General features: G+C 40.2%; 1 protein-coding gene across 7 annotated transcripts in view; it reads right to left on the reverse strand.

Annotated features, from left to right (window-relative positions):
• GRHL2 (grainyhead like transcription factor 2) overlaps positions 1-18,133 on the reverse strand; it is a 71,025-nt gene that overhangs the window by 41,682 nt on the left and 11,210 nt on the right. For 3 of the 7 annotated variants that reach the window (XM_065832848.2, XM_065832847.2, XM_065832845.2), the window contains exons 2-7: positions 16,526-16,715; positions 13,523-13,590; positions 11,575-11,959; positions 7,322-7,374; positions 3,696-3,852; positions 1,779-1,890 (exon numbers count right to left, since the gene is read on the reverse strand). In XM_065832848.2, coding sequence (XP_065688920.1) covers positions 1,779-1,890; positions 3,696-3,852; positions 7,322-7,374; positions 11,575-11,959; positions 13,523-13,590; positions 16,526-16,715 — 965 coding nt within the window. Of the gene's footprint in view, positions 1-1,778; positions 1,891-3,695; positions 3,853-7,321; positions 7,375-11,574; positions 11,960-13,522; positions 13,591-16,525; positions 16,927-17,325; positions 17,969-18,133 lie in introns of those variants that run through there. The other 4 variants (XM_071803901.1, XM_065832844.2, XM_065832849.2 and 1 more) reach the window with 3 other exon arrangements.

Consider the following 18,133-nt stretch of genomic DNA (forward strand, 5'->3'; position numbering starts at 1 on the left):
CCCCAGAACTAGAACGTCCCAAATTCATTCAATCCTCTGCCTGCTAAGGACCAAGTCATGTTCTAGAGCTGAGGCCATATTTCAGTTATTCTCAAGAAAACACTACTGAGTAACGTCGAGGACTTTCTTCTGAAAACACTGAGATGAACTGTGCTCTTACAGTTCTTACATCTGACAAGGAGTGCTATATCAGTCTCACACCAGGTACATCAGGCTTTGTTCATGTTTGCCGTCCAAATAAAGAATACGTGCCAGAGTGCCTCAAAAGTCAGCACAGACCTATTTCATCTCAAACTAATGAAAACATAAAAGACGTTCACTTTAACACAGATAAACATACAGCTCATGTAGAGCACTTGTTTTTCAGAGCACTTTTTTACAGAATATGCACCACAAGCTGACTTGTTCGGCTAAGGGGACTGAAATGTGCCAGTACACAAGCACGGTGGAGTCAGAGGGTGTTGGCACTGCAGCGGAACGAGCACCTCAGCACATACCTTCAATGGTATGAGCATTAGTACTGCAAGCCTGTAAGGACTAGCACCAAAAACAGGCAGACTTCAGAAATGGCTGTGACGTGGCATACTTGCTCTTTTAATGTGTCGTGAGACGAGTCATTTGGTCTGGGGTGGAGCTTGCACTGCCTTAACTATACCAAAGAACAAAAAAATAAAAAATTGGGGAAATAGTTCAGCCAAAACTATGATGATAAGAGGCAGAGAGGAGATTCAGAAAGAGTTGCTTTGACCAAACACACTTGACTCTAAGTAATACCAGTCTCAGTGGAGGCCGCAGCTTTTGCAAGCTGAAAGGCCCTGCACGAGCAGGAGCACTTAGGGACCGATTCCCAGCACTGGAGGTGTTCAATCACCCCTGAAGTCTTGCAGTGCTCTCTCCAAGTAACCCTGCTTTTTTTTCCCCCTCCTCTCTTCCCCCTCTCATTCTTTCCATTCAATGGTTTGGTTCCCTCAGGCGGTCAAAACAAGATAGACTTTGCTTAGGTCCTGCAGACTCCTTTGACTGGAATCCACGGCAGATGGCTGCGTGTGTAAACTGCACGTGGGAGGGGAGAAGCGCTTGATGTCTAGACACTCCCACAGATTTCAACTTCAGGCTCCCTGGCAGCAGGTATGTGTTCTTCCTCTATTAAAATCTCCCAAGCATGCGGATAGGGCAGTTGGGGCTGAAATGGGCTTGTAAATACCTTAGATGGGATGAAGAGTAAACAGGTATCTCAGGATAGCACACCAGAGCTCAGAGCTCCTTCCTCCCTCACTTCTCTCTGACACCAACAAGACTCACAAACTGGGAGTGTAGGAGATCTGTGCGCTCCATTGTAGTGACCATAATGATGGCATCTTCACTCTCAGGCTGCACTCACACATCAGATTAGGTAGCAGAACGGTTATGTGGGCTGCTACTGGATCAAAGACTGGATCAGCCTTTGAAAAACTAAAGGAAACAAACACTCTGCCACTTCTGAAGAGGCACACACCTTGACTTCCCAGCAGCAGAAAGTGGAACACCATAAAATACACATGCAAGGGGCAGCTCTTCTTTGTGACTACTGAGGACCATTCTTTCTGCATGAATGTCCATCCTGCTTCACAGACCCCACAGCCCAGCCCTAGCAGGGACAAGACATTGTTCTTATAAAAACTGTGGTACAACCCTTGCAGTTATTGCCAATATATCCCACTACATCCCTGTGCAAGGTACCAGTGCTTTCCACATTCTGCAATCCTCCCTGAAACATCTGGAGATTCTCTTACACTCACCAATGTCAAGGACCCTCTGTTTAGCTGTGTGCTGCCGCGAATGCCAGTATTTCCAGTATTTCAGCTGTTCATCTCTGTTTTTATCCTCACTGAAAACAACCATGACCACGCTCTGAGAAAATAAATAGCAGAAGTTGTATTAGTGAATATAATTGTCAGAAACACAAAAATTAAAATCTCCCATATGCCATTCCAGTCCAATATTGCAAAGCACTTAAAGACTCAGGACAGAAGAAATGCAGTTTTAAAATAATGCAGGGCCTAGGATTATGTTCTTGGTAGCCCAAATAAAATTTAATTGTATTCTTAGCTTTAAGAAGTCTAAGTTGTCTTAAGTAAAAAGTGGTCATGTCAAAATCAGAGGATCCTCAATTCTGATCCAAGTTCAGTCCATGTGTTGGAGCTCAGACTCCATGTAACTCTGGAAGATGACATTACACTGGGAAGTGATGTGTTGTTACGGAGCTTGGGCTCACTGGCTAAAGGCAGGACACTTTTAGTTTTACCACACATAGTCCAAATATCCTTCTCAAGAGCAGAAGTCTTGCATACATGTATTTAATGACAAACTTGGTGTGACTATTTACTGTGATTTGCTGAGCTTTTCAGTTCAAGTTCTGAATTCCCTTTGTTAAACTGTGTGATTCAAAGGAAACAGATTGCAACTTTATGCAAAACTTCACAAAAGTGATAAAGGCTTTTTTAAAAGCCCTGCTGTAGGTAAAAAAAAAAAAAAACAAAAAAAAAACCCAAAAAACGAACAACCAACCAAAATAAAAAAAAAAACCACACACAAAACACTGCAAGAGTGCTCATACTAGGTAAACTGAAGTGAAAATAAATCAGAGAGGGCCAACCATGTCCTGGGTGCATCCAGCACAGCACTGCCAGCCAGGCAGGGAGGTGACTGTCCCGCTCTGCTCTGGCGCAGCCTCACCTGGAGCACTGGGTGCAGTTCTGGGCACCACAGGATAAAAAGCTTCAGCCAACAATCATCAGCCTCATGTGCTTAGGAAACCAGGCTAAAAATCAACTGCTATTCAAGTTTACAAATCACTGCTTCTCTTTAGGAAGTCTCTCTAAACTTCATATATGATACAAACATATAGGTTGTTGTCTGCTTCACTGCTCACATTGACTTTCATCGGTTCCTTTGACTAAAGCCACAACATTTTTAAGGTACTTCATTTATTTGGATGGAAACGCAGCCTCATACATATGCAGCCCTTCCAGCTTCAGGGTGAAATCTGCAGTGCAGCAACTCTGAGGTTTATTGTTCATTCCAAGGTTACTCTGTCAGGATTTGCTTACTCAAAAACATTACCAGGGAAATCAGGAGACCTGTTCACCAGCCAGATGTTGCTGAATACCCAACTTCCAGTTCCACCTGTGGAATCTAAGATGCAAATCACCCATTCTGTCATACTTCCGGGTGAATATAAAGTGAAAGCTCATACTTATTCACCGTAAATCATTCAAAGTTTATGCCAGAAAGGATGGCTTCAACTCTTCACATTTTACCTGAAATGTGCTGGAAACCAGCCGCTGAAGTGCACGAATGAGTGAAGATGGACTTAGTCAGTAGATGTAGTAGTTCTCTGATTTTTTTTCTTTTATCGTTGCAATGATAAGTTCACCCATGTCAAGTGCAATATCTGTGCAATTATCATTCTGCCAAACCATAAACTGAGGCAGATATGCACATAATTAACTCATAAGATCACACTTTGAAAAAACTGTACCCCAAAATATTTGAGACCACCAACATTATTACTCTCCCACTTTTACACTGGGCATAACAGTAAGCTTGTCCTGTCCTCTCCCACAAAAACAAACAAAAGAATTAAAATACAACCACCCGCAACCACATTTATCTGCAGAGCTCCATTCCCATCCAGGAAAGAAATTGGACTATACCCTGACTTTGCTGATGGGATGCCGGAAACATTTGTTGTCACCCGTCTCGCTCAGGGTGATGGCATAGAACTGTCCTTTGTTCAAGTAGGTCATGGGCCCCTCCCCTTGCTTTTGACGCAGAGATTTGGTAGCTTCTAGTGTATACTGAAAAGTGCTGCTGAAAAGACAGGGAGAGAAACACCAACAAAATCCATATCACTTTCTCCTTTTCTCTTTGTCCCCATATATTGTGTATTTCACGCATTGTATAAGCAAGGCATAAGAAGCTAATAATAAAATTCCAGGAAAAAGGTCACACAGGTATTTAAAAATACGATTTTCTTTTTTCAAGTTTATCAGATCTGACAATCAAGCATAAAACTATCTGGACTGTAAGTCTCTTAGATCAAAGACTACTTTCTCTGAAAAGAACCATCACGAAGTACAAGACTGCGTACCCCACAGTGAGAGTCTCAAATACCAGGAGGGAATTCAGTATGATTTGCAGGAAATCAGCAGCTCAACAGACATTTAAATTCAGAAGTGTCCCAGGAAGAGATATTTTTAAAAAATAATAACAAAATAACGCTTGTTGCAAAAGACAGACACAGAGAATGGTAAGTCCAAGCATTACTTTCAGCAAGCACAGGGCAGAAGGAATAAATACAACCAGAAGGGACAGTAGGTTCATTTGTTGAAAGACAACATGCAGTCAAGGTTTTTACAAGCCTTCCTGTCCAAATTAATCAGACAGAATAAAATAGTTACATTTAGTTGTATCTACAATCAAGAAAACTCCCTTAGAAAAACAAAAAATAGAGGAAAAAAGAGTTTGCTCTTGTGTTCAAGTCACATTTTATAAAAGATCCTCCTTCACAGAACCTTCCACCTCTAAAGGAGTTCTCAAACCAAGAAAAGTTAAAGCTCCATTAACTTGCAAACTGTTAGCTGAACACAATTCTCACTGACTTTTCCAGCTGCCTTCTTCAATAACAGTCTTGAACAATAATCCAATAAAAACGATGCCTGCAGCTCCTCAGATTCCCTTAAATGAAAAATAGTGTTAACCTTGCAGAATAAATCTTCTCTTCAAACTGCATTTGGTCACCACAGGAAACTTAATGCAAGGAGGCACTTGCAGGATGTTCTCACAAACTGGAGGTACAGGTGAAGCATTTTCACAAAGGTCCTAATTCAGCAAAGTATTTAAGCAGTGCTGGAGTAGAACCAAAAGGATGAATATGCTGGTCCAAAACAACAGTGTATCCTTAACTTTCTAGTTCAAGCAAATTCTCTAGATCATCATAACACTGCCATAGTAATATGGAAATAAGGGGAACACAAAAACATTCTTAACTATCCAATGGAAAAAAACCCAACCAAACAACAACAAAAATCACTAAAATGCACGAATAATAATAACAACATTTAAATCCCCACTTGAAGAGAAGATAGAAGAAAAAAATAACCTGATCCACTGTCTTTCCATCCAAAGGAAGAACTTTCAGACAGTTTAATATCAATTAATTAGTTTAGCATTACTCATTCAGTCAAATGAAAACAATTTCTAAGTGCTTCTTAGCTTATAAATGGAAAACCAGTCATTTTTCTAGTTGCTTAAAAGTTACAATCAAAGCAAAAATAAGGTAAAAAGCAATCACCAACCTATACCTATCCAAGTCACTGACAGCAGTACCAGCATCTCCCAACAACGCGGTTGCTGCCGACAGGAAGGCAGAACGAAGGGGACTGTGGTCCCTCTGCTGCCACGCACTGTGGGACATACTGCTGCAGCCCCTCTGTCCCGTGTGCGGGGGGACAGGGGCTCTGGTGACACTGGCCAGCAGCACGGCCCTGTCCAAGAGGACTGGAAGCACAAAACCGCTGGTGTGCAGACCCAGCATCCATCCTGCTGCACCTGCTGGTCCTACAGACTGATCACTCATTAGCAGTGGGGGCATATCCTCTAATTTAGTGTCACATGCAGGGACTGCTGGGTGCACGCTGCAAGACTGCTGCATGATGTGTACCAAAGCATACCCACTGCCCTGGGAGATGTACCTCAAAACCTCCCACCAGACAGCAGGCCTAACAAGAACGTGTGTTGAGAAGGGCTTAGGACAAACCAAAGTCAGACACACGGTGTCTTCACAGGGCTGCCTACAGCCTGCCACGGTCTGGTCTGCTGTTTCCTGGCATTCTGTATGTTTCAGAAAGATGTCAAAAAATGTAAATCCCAGACACACTGTACCTGGCCAATTTTTCAGTCTCTATGTGGTGCCACTCAGGAATTATTTTCTTGCTCCCAGCTGCCAATCAAAGCACTCCCTATAGAAGTACTACTATTACCCTTTAAAACTTATTGCAGCCACTCAAATTATTGTATCATTCTGAATCTCACCATGAGTCATAACTAAAGCCTCACAGTCATTAAGCAATCTTCTATCAGGCTTCCAGTTACTTTCATATTTACCACTTCTTTTTTTCAATTTGAATTTTTCATTTCTGAGCACCTATCACTTCCAGGTAACTCCCAGGAAAGCTGTATTTTGTTTTTCTTAATGCATATTTGGAGGTTTCATTCTGAAGTGGACCTGGGCCATAACATGAAAGACTTAATGTCTGAGAATTGTTAACAATATCAATGCTTTAGGATTCAATTTCATAAATATTCAGTGTAGTAAGTCAGCAGTCTTTGCTAAATATCTGTTTCATATGTACTGCCTATATAATGACTCAGTTGTGATCTCACTGCAGTTAATGATTACTTTGATATGCCTCAGAATGAAAGACCAAGCTGTAAGGAACCTCCACTACAGAAGGAGTCATATGTCTACTCCAGGAAAAATACGTAGGCATGTTCCTGTTTCTAAAGTTAGAGTGATCTCTCAGATATAAACAGAACTATTCACAAGCACGAAATGAAGTATCAGCTTATACACTTTACTGATCATGGGTTTTATTAGTTAAAGTGACTCTGCAGTGTTTGCCCACTCTACACATGCATGTTTTTGTGCCTAGGGAGGACACTATTCCTTTCAAACGTCAATTTTTGAAACTTAAAAAAAACCCTTTTTTTAATTCTTAGAGTTTTTTACATGGTTTGTAATACATACTTCATTTATATTCTTTTATAGGTAAACATGAAACACCACAGTGTAAAAAGATAGAGAGTTTCCCAGAAAACCTACTAGGAGTAACTAGGAAAAAGAAAAAAAAAAAAACACAGAAGGGAAAAATAAAGATGAGAATTCCATAAGGTTGGTGGAGCCAGCTCAAGCATCCTGGACATTTGCCTTGTGCATCCTGTCATCCTGAAAGATGGGTAAGATTTTCCATGACACAGCTGCCAAAGCTGTGCACTGTTACCTGGAGGACCACTCTTAACAGTTTTAATCTTGCATATCTTTGGGGGCTCCTGAGGAGTTACTAACTTAATATGACGCTGAAGGAAGATAATAGATAAGATATAAACTGGACAGATATGAGAGTGTAGGAGAAGGGGAGAGTGATGCCGAGCAGCGTCAAGGGAGCCCTGCAGGTGCCCCAGGGTGATGAAAGGAAGGGTGGGAAGCAGACACAAGGAGCCTCTCCTCAATATATTCCTATGTGATGCCAGTCAACACATTTCAGAGCTTATGTCATACCTTGTTTGTTCGTAAATATATTCTTCAGCCCCCACTGACACACTGCGATACTTCTGAAAAAGAAAAATAACAATTAAATATAGTTTGATACAATCAAAGAGAAAATACCAACAAAAGTAGAATTATGTTTATTTAAGGACACCTCAGAAGAAACAATCAACCATTTGAAACTCAAAATCCCTAAAAATTGGAGTGGACCCTACATGGTCTTTACACTAGAATTGACAGAAATAATTCATTTACATCAAGCTTTTAGAGTTTCTCATAACTGCTACAAGAATGTAGCTGAAAAACATCTTCTGCCTTATTAAACTCCTTGCCTACACATTAATGTTTTCTAAAACAAGTCTGTAAAAATCTATCCTGTCTCAAAGATAAGTAGATTTTCATATGAAATCATAGTTTTCCTAGAGACCTCATTTTTTAGTTTGTTTTGCTTTATTTAAAAATACATGTGTGGTCAGCTGTTCTTAAGGCCTACAACAGAATGCTGACAAAAATTTAGATTGCTATACTGTCTATTTTGAATAGTAGTGCTGACACAGGCTAAGAAAGTATTTTACCTTCAATACAAGATTCTGTTTGAGTGCAACGCACACTTTACCAGATGAAAGGAGACTTAGTCACTCTTCAAAAAATGAAAACACATCTATCAAAAAAGAAATTACATAAAGAGGTGGAATTATGAAAAAAAAGAAATCCTTTTGCACAGACAAAGCAAAGATCTGTACTCTGTCTTCTTGAACAAACGAGCTTGATCGTAATCTATGTGAGCCTTGCTGCTGCTTCTTGGCTTGCCTTTTGCCCAAAACATGTTTTTGCTCATGTCTCTCTGATTCACTGATGGATCATTACATTTCATCTCCAGGATTTGTTTTGTGACTATCAGTTAGCAATTAAAAGCTGTTTTGTTTCCAGAAGTGTCAAGTCAGGAAATTTTGAAAATAGTTTTTAATTTTACCTTATGCACAACTGTGCCACAACAAATACCCAGTCAGATGCTGGTTAAGCGTGAAGGTATTATGTGCCAGTTAGGAATATTTTCTGAAGATCAGAAGTCAAGGATCCATGAACAGTGGAATAGATAAGCTAAATACTCTAAGAAATCTAACATCTGAGGGGTATTATTATATAAAAAAGATGGTCCCATATTAACATGCTGGTCACATTTTATATGAAGGCTAGATGTTGACATTGTTAAACATTCAGTTCACTTACCTATACTCAGCAACTGTGTCTATACTGCAAAGGACTAATAAATTAATCACAGATAAGTAAAAAAATGAAAGAGACGAGAAAGGTATATTTATATAATTGTTAAAATTGTATCCAAAGAACATAGCAAGTGATTGACCCAAGTGTCCACTACCGCAGTGATCTATAAAAACTCAGCACCCCTCCAGTATAACAGAACTAAGTCACTCAAACATTTTGAAACCATTTCTAAATATGTATATGTAATGTGTTTAAAAATTGTGCAGGTATCAGAGCAAATCTACTGCAGCCAAACCCACCCATTCTCATCAAGTTAATAGGAAAACTAGTGAGAATAACTGTATTGACACTTTAAACACTAATTGTCCTTGTTTTGTTAAAAACAAGACCAGTGTCTCTTTCAGTGATTTTTCCTAAGTTCTTCTAAGTAACTGCACTTTTCTGAATTTGGCTGCATGTTTTTTCAGACACTCTTTGCTCTGGAGCTTATAAGGTTAGCAAGAGTATGCAGAAGAGGCCCAGGTTTAGACTTACAGCTATGGCAGCCAAGGTTGCTGATAAATTTCACATGTCCCATAAGTGAGAGAGGCGTATTTAGAAGGAGGGGCAGACAGAAGAGGTGACTAAAAATTGACCAACTAAGTATTCCATCCCACCCACGTCATATACCCTATGAAAGTGGGAGATCACGAGGGTCTCGCTCTCTTTGACCATGGTCGGCATCTGAAGAGGACCCTGCCTGTAGTGCTTGTGATCCGAGGCCTGGTTACAGACCCTGCATCCCTGAATCCAGTTCCGGTTTGCTGGGAGTCCAGCCCAGGACCTCCAGGTGCCTGCCCTGCCACCAGAGCCATGCCAGCTCACAGCTCCACCAGGGGCAACATTGCGCTACCCCGGGAAATTCAGGACTGGTTTTGTATATTTTGTATTGTTTTCTCTATTTATTAGTAGCATTAGTAAAGCATTTTTAACTTTTTTCAACTTGCAAGTCTCTCTCCCTCTTCCTCCTATTCCCTTTCCTTTGTGGGGAGGGCAGGCGGTTTAACAGAGAGCATCTGCCATGGTTTATTGTCACCCTGCAGTAAACGGTGACACTAATTTAGCACAAGTTTCTCTTTTGGTAAGTTTGACATTTTATTTTATGCTCTCCCCACACCTGCTTCACACAGCTGTCCCTGTGCAACAGCATGTGGCTGGAGAAGCAGAGCTCTGCAGGGTGGAAGCCCATCCTGAGATTTGGGTGGTTCAGAAAAAGCAAAGGGACAGGCTGAGTGCCGAGTGAGGCTGCAGTAGGGTGGGGAGAGCTCCTCCTGCCCCCCTGCAGCACGCGTGTGAGTGCTTGGGCCTGGAAGGTCAGGAATAGCGGCACACAGCTCACCCAGCAGCTACAGATGAGGATGCAGTGAGTTAGTTGTTCAGTCACCTTGCACGGTTAATAAGGGAGGTGAAGACAGAGTGGAGTGAGTGCACCTGGCAAACCATTCCACCCACTTTCAGCAATTGGATCTGAACTGCCTGTGTCTCCACAGACTGCAGAGAAATCCTAAGTGACAAATATCCTACCCCGTTATAAACCAATCATTTTAAAAAAACATGTAACAAAATATTATCACTGTAACAAAATTATCATACCATGGAGTTCGGGATGCAAGGCAAACGTATAGATGTAGATTCCCTTTTAACCTCCAAGTTAAATAACTTTGCACATCTGACAGCACTTCACACAGCGCAAACTGACTGGGCAGCTGGCAGCAGCGCATCTCAGAATGAACCAGCGTAATGGAATCACTCAGCTACAGCACCCCAGGGAAAGCCATGGGTATGGCACCACTGAGCTCCCATAAAAAGTCATTTACCAGTAACGATGAAAAATAGCTGGAATTAGGTGATTTGATAATGCAGAGCAGTGTTTCTAATCCAATGTTTGATCTTACTGATTTATCAATGGCAAGCTAGATTTCTTCATTAATTATTCATTTACTTGACCTAAATGTGTTCTATATCTGAAAATGGATTTCACCTCCAGACATCCTGATCTATGATGCTTGTGTGGAGACAATTTATTTTTCTATAATACACATATATATACGTTTCTATAAAACACAGTAAATTTCTTATATATTCAGTCAGAGTAATTCAGCCTTAATGTAGCTTGCCCTGTACTTTTGTTACATTCACACTTTTATAGAGTTGGAGAAAAAATATTAGGTGGTAAAACTCTCTTCAGATATCTCTAATTATTTGCAGAGGTACTGTCAGCTTTAAAGAATTTCTACCTTTCTGCATTTCTGGCTTGTTTGCATTATTCTGTAGCAGTCAAAAGCAGCCAGAGGGTACTCACCATTTAAAGCTGACAGTATAATTACTTTGCCTCAACATAACTGTAGAATAGTTACACAGCAGCTCCTTGTCTCTCTTCTCCTCCTCGTTCCCCTATGTATATACGCACGCAAGTATTTCTCTGCCTGCTAACTCCTCCGTTCCTCTGTAGTCACCTAATTCTACTACTTTTTTCTCACTTTCCCATGTTGTAGATTAGAGCTTTGTACAACAGACATCTTCTGAATAAATTACTTGGGTATATCCAGCAGCAGAGGCTGACACTGCTCACTTGCACTTTCAGAAAAACATAAAGAATCTCCCAGTTACAAAGTGGCTGCTATTTCTTACTGTTATAAATAGGTCTGAAGGTAGACCTTATTAACAGAAAACAGATCTTCTTTCAGAATGGCTATTACCCTCTATTTGACACAATACCACAGAAGACAAAAGATCGGTATCTATTATTCTCAGAGTTTCCAATGAAGAACTTTAAAACTGTCTTCTGAAACACCGCGTACTTCCCCATAACCAGAGCACAGACTGACAGGAACACGGCAAGGAACAGAGGTGAATTGGTTGAAACAAGCATCACTTCTTCTAATGGCTCTTATGGACGGCTCAAACCTCCTTATCTTGTTTACAAGCTCAAATCTCCTTTATCTTGTTTACAGCTTTTTATTGAGTTCTTAGGTGCTAATTTGAGGTGAAAAACTTACTTCAGTGCCCCCGTCTTTGAAGGTGTCGCTGTACGTACTGTCTGGAGTACTGCGCTGGTCATCTTTGAGATAATTCGTGTGGGGAGCAATGTTGGACACTTCATATGGTTCAAAGATAACCCCTCGGTGCTCCTCATTTTCTCCTCTTGCATAGTGTGCTTGTGGAGTCATAAAAACAGGGGTGAACTCCTCCGCTTTAACCACAGTCACTCCAGCCCCCGTGATGGGCGTCGAGGTCCCAGACACGTTTGTGTTGTATTCCCTTTTGGATGACTCCAAAGCATCTTGATTCAAGGAAAGGTTAACCGGCACTGTCTTCAGGACTTGAACGCGGTTGTCTCCCCCACTTAAATTATTCTGAGCTTCCGTGGTATTAAGACAATTTCTGTGAGACAAAAACAAAAAATGTTATGAACTGCCTGATGATAGAGTAAATCTCCTCCTTAAATAGCTTAGTGTTCTTAGCTGGTAGGGAAGGAGATCTTTCAACTCTGGCAAGCCATTGCCATAAGAAGCAGTACATTAACAAATACTAGTCAAAAGACATTGTGAGGGAAGCAGAGAGGTCAAGAGCTCTTTAACATCTAGGGAAAGACAAGACATTTGATTTGACCTATAATCAATATGATTTCTTACAACACATTCTGGGTATTGAAGGTTGCTTTTGCCTTGGCTTATAATTTGGATGCAAAATCAATCCACCAGTGCTACAGCCTTTAGACACAAAATAAACATAAAGAGTAAGGCCAGATATGGATTACTCACAGTAGATAATTTGCATGTGAAATAGGCAGAATATCAACAGCAAGATTGATATGCTGATGCATGCCCTTTCAGACTGTTGACAGGTCACTACTGTTTGTGTAACTGGTACCAACGCTCTTCTGAAAAAGCAAGCCTGGGAATTGCATTGTATCGGAGTAGATCAGTAACTACAGCGGCTGCAAGGTAACCTCCAGCAGCATTCCCGCATCTGCCTGCAGTTGCTGTTGGAAGCAATCTGGTTGGTGATGGTAGTTGCACTGACATAAAACTGTTAACTCATAAAACTTTTAGTAGGTGTGCCACACTGCATTGTTTTCAGCTCAGGAGATCTGTTCTGACATCATAGTTCCATTCTCTTGGCATTCCATCGAAGGCCAGTTTTGTCAATCATGCTCAACTTAAGAATTTCTCTGGTGTTTGCAGAAGAAAAACCATCCCTCAAAATTACTTTCATATTCTGTTTTGAAACAGTGAATTTATACTACTAGCTATCTAAACTTTCACCTTACATGGCTAGTGGAGGCCACCTAAGGCTGTCCCAAATTAGCTTCATTGAAATAAACCTTTTGTGGCTTCTCTCCACATGGAGATATCTTCCCCTATGTAAAAAATTTGTATGTCCTTCTACATAAATATGCTCTCTCTCTTGTTCACAAGTCTTAATAAAGGCAGGAGGCAGTTTCCTCTGCCTCTTTGCTTCACTTTTAGGCTACAGAGGAAAGCCGAAATCTGAGAGGAATGAGATAAACATTTTGAGCAAATCACAGAGAGAGTTACTTTACTTGCTTCTGGGCAAACCCTACGTTATGTTAAATAAAACTGTATAAATCAGGTTACTGAGGCTAAACTACTCACATTTTGCTCTGGAAGAAAAAGGAAAGTAAAGCAGCCAATAGCCCACTGTCAATATCATCTGATTTTACTAATCTCAGCAGCAGCAAAACAACAAAATACAAACAAATAATTAAACTTTCTGCTACTTCGCAAACTGCATGTTTAATAATACTGTTCAAATTTTATAGTAAATTAAAAGTAAAAAGGAGTAAAGTTTGCTTCCCAAACAGTCTTCATTTTTTTATCTTTCGGAAGAAAACCATAAACCCTCAGGCTATCATAGTTCCTTCAGTTCACAACTGATCAACACTGTTAGTAGCTGGGTGTACGATTTTGAATAATACTGTACCTTTTATCTTGGTCTTCTTGATTATCACTCACTTTGTTAACAGATAACAGCCTTTTATCTCTGGGAACCTGAGAACAACACCAGGCATGGGGTCAGGTAAATGCAACTGTCAGGTATTTGCAGCTTCAGACTGTTCTACTGCAACAACTAGAAAAATGTAACCATATCAGTGTTGTCTAGTTCACAGATGCCAGGAGCTGTTTTTCTTTGGGACACTGGTTGTGAACAGAAAGATAATTTCCAAAGGGAAAAAATGTAGGGATTTTCTAGTTCTTGGGCACGTGAGTTTGGAGCAAAGCACTCTTCTGTCTTTGGAATTTCAAGCCAGGTCAAGCCATCTCAAAATCAGAGCTTATATTCCCAAACGCACACACACTTTTCACTGAATTACAAAAGATGAGAAGGAAGACATGCTTTGATGAGGTCTGCATGGAGCCCCTCTTAACTCACAGGAAAAAAGGGTTTTCAATTAAACCAGAAGCACCAACTAAGTCCTCCTGTTAGAGAGCAGTCCTTCCCTACCATGGGGACAGGTCAGGGCATGCTGGCATGTCACCAGAGGACGCTGACTTCTGCTTTGCTGAGTGCATCAACAGCCACAAGAAGTAAAAATCCAGTCAAATCTGGCCCCTCGTCCGACACAGAAGTCACACCAAGTGACTTGAAAGATTTGTCTTCCAACATAACAGTTTCCTGACACCAGCACAGATGTGAAATCACCAAGGGCAAAGTTGCTGCCATGACCGTATTTTTCTTTTCTTGCTGAACCAGCAATTTGGGAGCTAAAACTTTTAATCCAGCTTTTACAAAAGAAAGTATATCCACACCATCACAGCAGTTAACTCAAGATTTAAGAGCAAGAGTAGACCTAAGAATGGGCTAAAGCTGTGCTTTTTATCTTTAAATACTTTAAAGAAATATCAGGAAAATATCTGAATTTAGAGGAAAAACAATACTACAGTGCACTACAGTAGCCAGAGTTAGTATCAGCTATATTTGCAAGACAGCAGCAGAGTCAGAGTGTGCAGGCCAGAGCCTTCTCTTCAGGACATCCTTTCTCCCTATTAAGCATCCTGCTGGTTAAAAAGCCTCTTTCCTATATTTTAGAAGTGTGATCCAAGCCACAGCTTGCACATGTTAATTCCCGTGTTGAGATCCTATATTTATTTCTGAAGGAGGGTCTATGTTTAGGTAAATATCACTACATGAAAAAAAGAGAAGAAAAAAAAAGAAAAAGAACAGAGTTAATTTAAAAAAACCCTATTGACTGGAAAAGATACTTCAAAAAAATTACCCAGCATGTCAGAACAAATGAGCCACATGATAAATAAGGGCAATTCAAGAGAGTCTGATGCACTGGAAGTCTTCCTCTACGCTTCTATATTACAGCACAGAGGTTTATGTTAGGTTTTAAGTTCCTGTTTGAGAGCATCAGCAAGAGTTATTCTTTTCTCCCAGTTTAAGACATAGTTAGGATGGAACGCTGGAAATGGTCTTGAGTTTAACACAGCTTATTCCATCTGAACCCCAAGTTTCTTACAACTGCCTGGAACATGGAACAGAGATCTCACAGAACAGATTTGAGGAGAAAAAGGGCTGTTCTCTGGTTTTATTTTAAAAATCCAGCAGATTAATGAACTACTACATACAAAGGTATTACTAAGACAGAAGCCAACACTCTTGATGGTCATATACATCCTGAATTTTACGAATCCTCATTAACTTCACAGACTCTGGCACTGCAGTAACTTTGTTAAGCAGAGAAAAGGCCCTTTCTTCTTTCTCCTTGGGAAAAGCTTTTCTCTACTGACAACACCACACAAAAGCAAGGACCATCTCTTGAAATATAATAGGTAAAGAAATTAATACAATATTTAACCACAGGGTTGGTATATGGCATCTTGCCTACAACCCCTTCTTCTGAATGCTCATTTAATGATCATAGCAGAGACTAAAAAGAACAGCCTATTGTCTCAAAACATTTATATTAATAGATGCTAAAAGCAATTTTAAATTCCTTTCCTGCTACTTTGTCATGAATTACAAGGGGAGCTGACATTGTTCTGCTGGCTTTCACAGAAGATTATCTGTCCAATGCAGGCAAAAGTGGTTGCAGGAGTGCTGAGATAATTTAAGTGAAATAAACAATTTTACACTTCAGTACTTGTCAGGCAACACTAATTCCATTTGCAGAGTACAAAGCCTGAGTTTCAGAGTGAAATTTCTGCATTACACAGAGATGGACCCTGTAGGACTCTCTTCTTGATTTCCACAGAAATCTCGCACATAACTCTACTTAAAAACGACGAAATATATGAAAAAGAAAGGCGGTATCAAAACAGTAGGCAAAGCCCTGGTCTTAGAACCTGACATAAACTGAAACTGTATGTCAGTGTAACTGTATGTACATTGTCTCTATAAACTGACTTAGATCCCTGTCTCTGTGTCTAGCTCCATTTCTGTCCTCCACTTTTCTATTTAGACTGCAAATTTCCAGTGTAAGGGCTAGACCTCACTGTATGTTTGTATAGAGACTAGTGCAATCATTATACAAATAAAAATAACATGGGAAACTGTCAGATGAGAGATAATCCAGTTGAAGAGCAAACTAAAACACATTTGGAATGAGCCAGAAAAGCAGACAAACCTACAGATGGACAAGGCTTTTCTACTTTCTAAACAATAGTGCAAGTATCCCAGCACAGATAAAAAAGGGGCTAACTCATCCAGTGCTCTTGCAAGGGAAGAGGAAGAATGCTATGCTCAGAAAGAAATCATGGTTGAAAATTCAGTACAGGAATTCTGAATTTGTTTTTTCTCTCCAGAACTAAACACATCAAAACAGTCTCAGACAGGCTTTCTAAAACAGAAAAGGTGCTTGATGCAAGTATCGGAGAGAAGAGAAGATGCAAAGATTTCTGTCCTGAAAACTGGCTGGTTTGGTGCCTTGTAGAGTGGTCCCCTGCTAGTGCAGCAGGGAGGAATAACGATGGAGTTACCTACTTTATAATAGTCATACAATAGGCCAAGGGCAGCAGCACTGTCCTCATCACCATTTATGCTCATCATTGCCTTGGTAGCTGCTGTTAGGGGATTCTCCAAATACGACTTCCAGGCTTCATCTTCGCTGGTGTAGGCTCGTCTGGTGTTGAATGAAGTGTCATTTGGCACTAAGGCCACAAGTCGCTTGTTACTGCATAGACAGGAAGAATAAAATGGTGATCCGGAAGGGATTACTTTATTCACAAGGCATGTTAAAGAAAAGAACATCACATAGCTCAATGAAAGTGATACAATTACATCAAGTAAGCATCTCTATTAAACTTGGCGACATATTTATCAGTATTAGTTATTTTCAGTACTTAACAAAAAAACTAAACGTGTGCAGATCTTGTGATAATAATTCAAGTATATTTTTACTAACATACAGACAATCAAAATATTTTAAAACTATTTGGGAAAAAAAAAAAAAAAAGTAACAATATAAGAACATTTTGCTCCGGTATTTTTGCTAGATGTACACTTGATTCAGGAAAAATACATTTAACTGAGGTCAGTTATAATAAGAATATGTGAATTAAAAAAAAAAGTATCTAATATCAATCTAGTGTTCACCTAAACCAGGTATAGTTCAGTGTTTAATAACTGGGTACACCTTATAATTGAACTATCTCTGCTTTTGGAATGCAATTTGTCCATAATTTCAGAAAGGTTTTCTGTAACAGGACACAAGCAAAGGGTGCAGTGGACAGAGCAAAAGAAGTCAACACATTTGGTCTCAATTCACGCTTTTTATCACTTACCACATCTAGTTACAGACCCATGGCAATACACACAAGGCCAGTAGTAAGTGGGATTTGCAGCAGAGCAGTTTCCTTCAGCCTGAAAGCAGTAAAAACCGACCAGTGCCCATGTATATCACGAGAGAAGTTGCTGCACCACAGCTATGGCTGAAATTTCCAGTATAATGGAAACATAAATGAAGGTAATAGTACCTGCTTCTGTAAAATATTCAATAAACTTATGGATAAAAGAACTACCAAAAAAAAAAAAAAGTTGCATTGCTATTACACAAGATAGTAGGCAAACAGATTAGACAAAGAAGTAGTGAGCAGAGCAAGGGGTGTGCTGCTCAGTGTATGTTGCAAAAGCGCTGTCAAGAATTGTGCCTCAAGTTACAAGGATCACGACAAAACTTATAAAACATTACACCTTCCAAATTTGAAAGCTGCAAAGGTGGCAGAATAACTGAATATACTGACTTAACTGGCAAAACTAGCGGTTATTCCTGGTGACCTTCATAAAACATTTCTTGTTGTTTTCTAATAGAAACTGGTCATTATTCAACCTCCTCTTTTTGCTTTCCCCTACCTGCAGCGGTGCCAGCTCTGCAGACCTAACCCAACCAACTTCCGCTGCTGCACAGAGAGGGGTATTCAAACACTGTGTAACTGAGCCTTTTATTTTATTTCAGAAATCAGATTTGATAAAAGCACAACTGAACCCATGCAGTAAACACTCTCAGACACCAGCAGCATGTTCTACCTGCAGCCCCCCGGCCACAGTGACCGGCTGCCGGAGCACAACCCACAAAGTGCGTGTGCTCCTGTG

The sequence above is a fragment of the Patagioenas fasciata genome, chromosome 2 (assembly GCF_037038585.1).
Source record: "Patagioenas fasciata isolate bPatFas1 chromosome 2, bPatFas1.hap1, whole genome shotgun sequence".
Lineage (NCBI taxonomy): Eukaryota > Metazoa > Chordata > Aves > Columbiformes > Columbidae > Patagioenas > Patagioenas fasciata.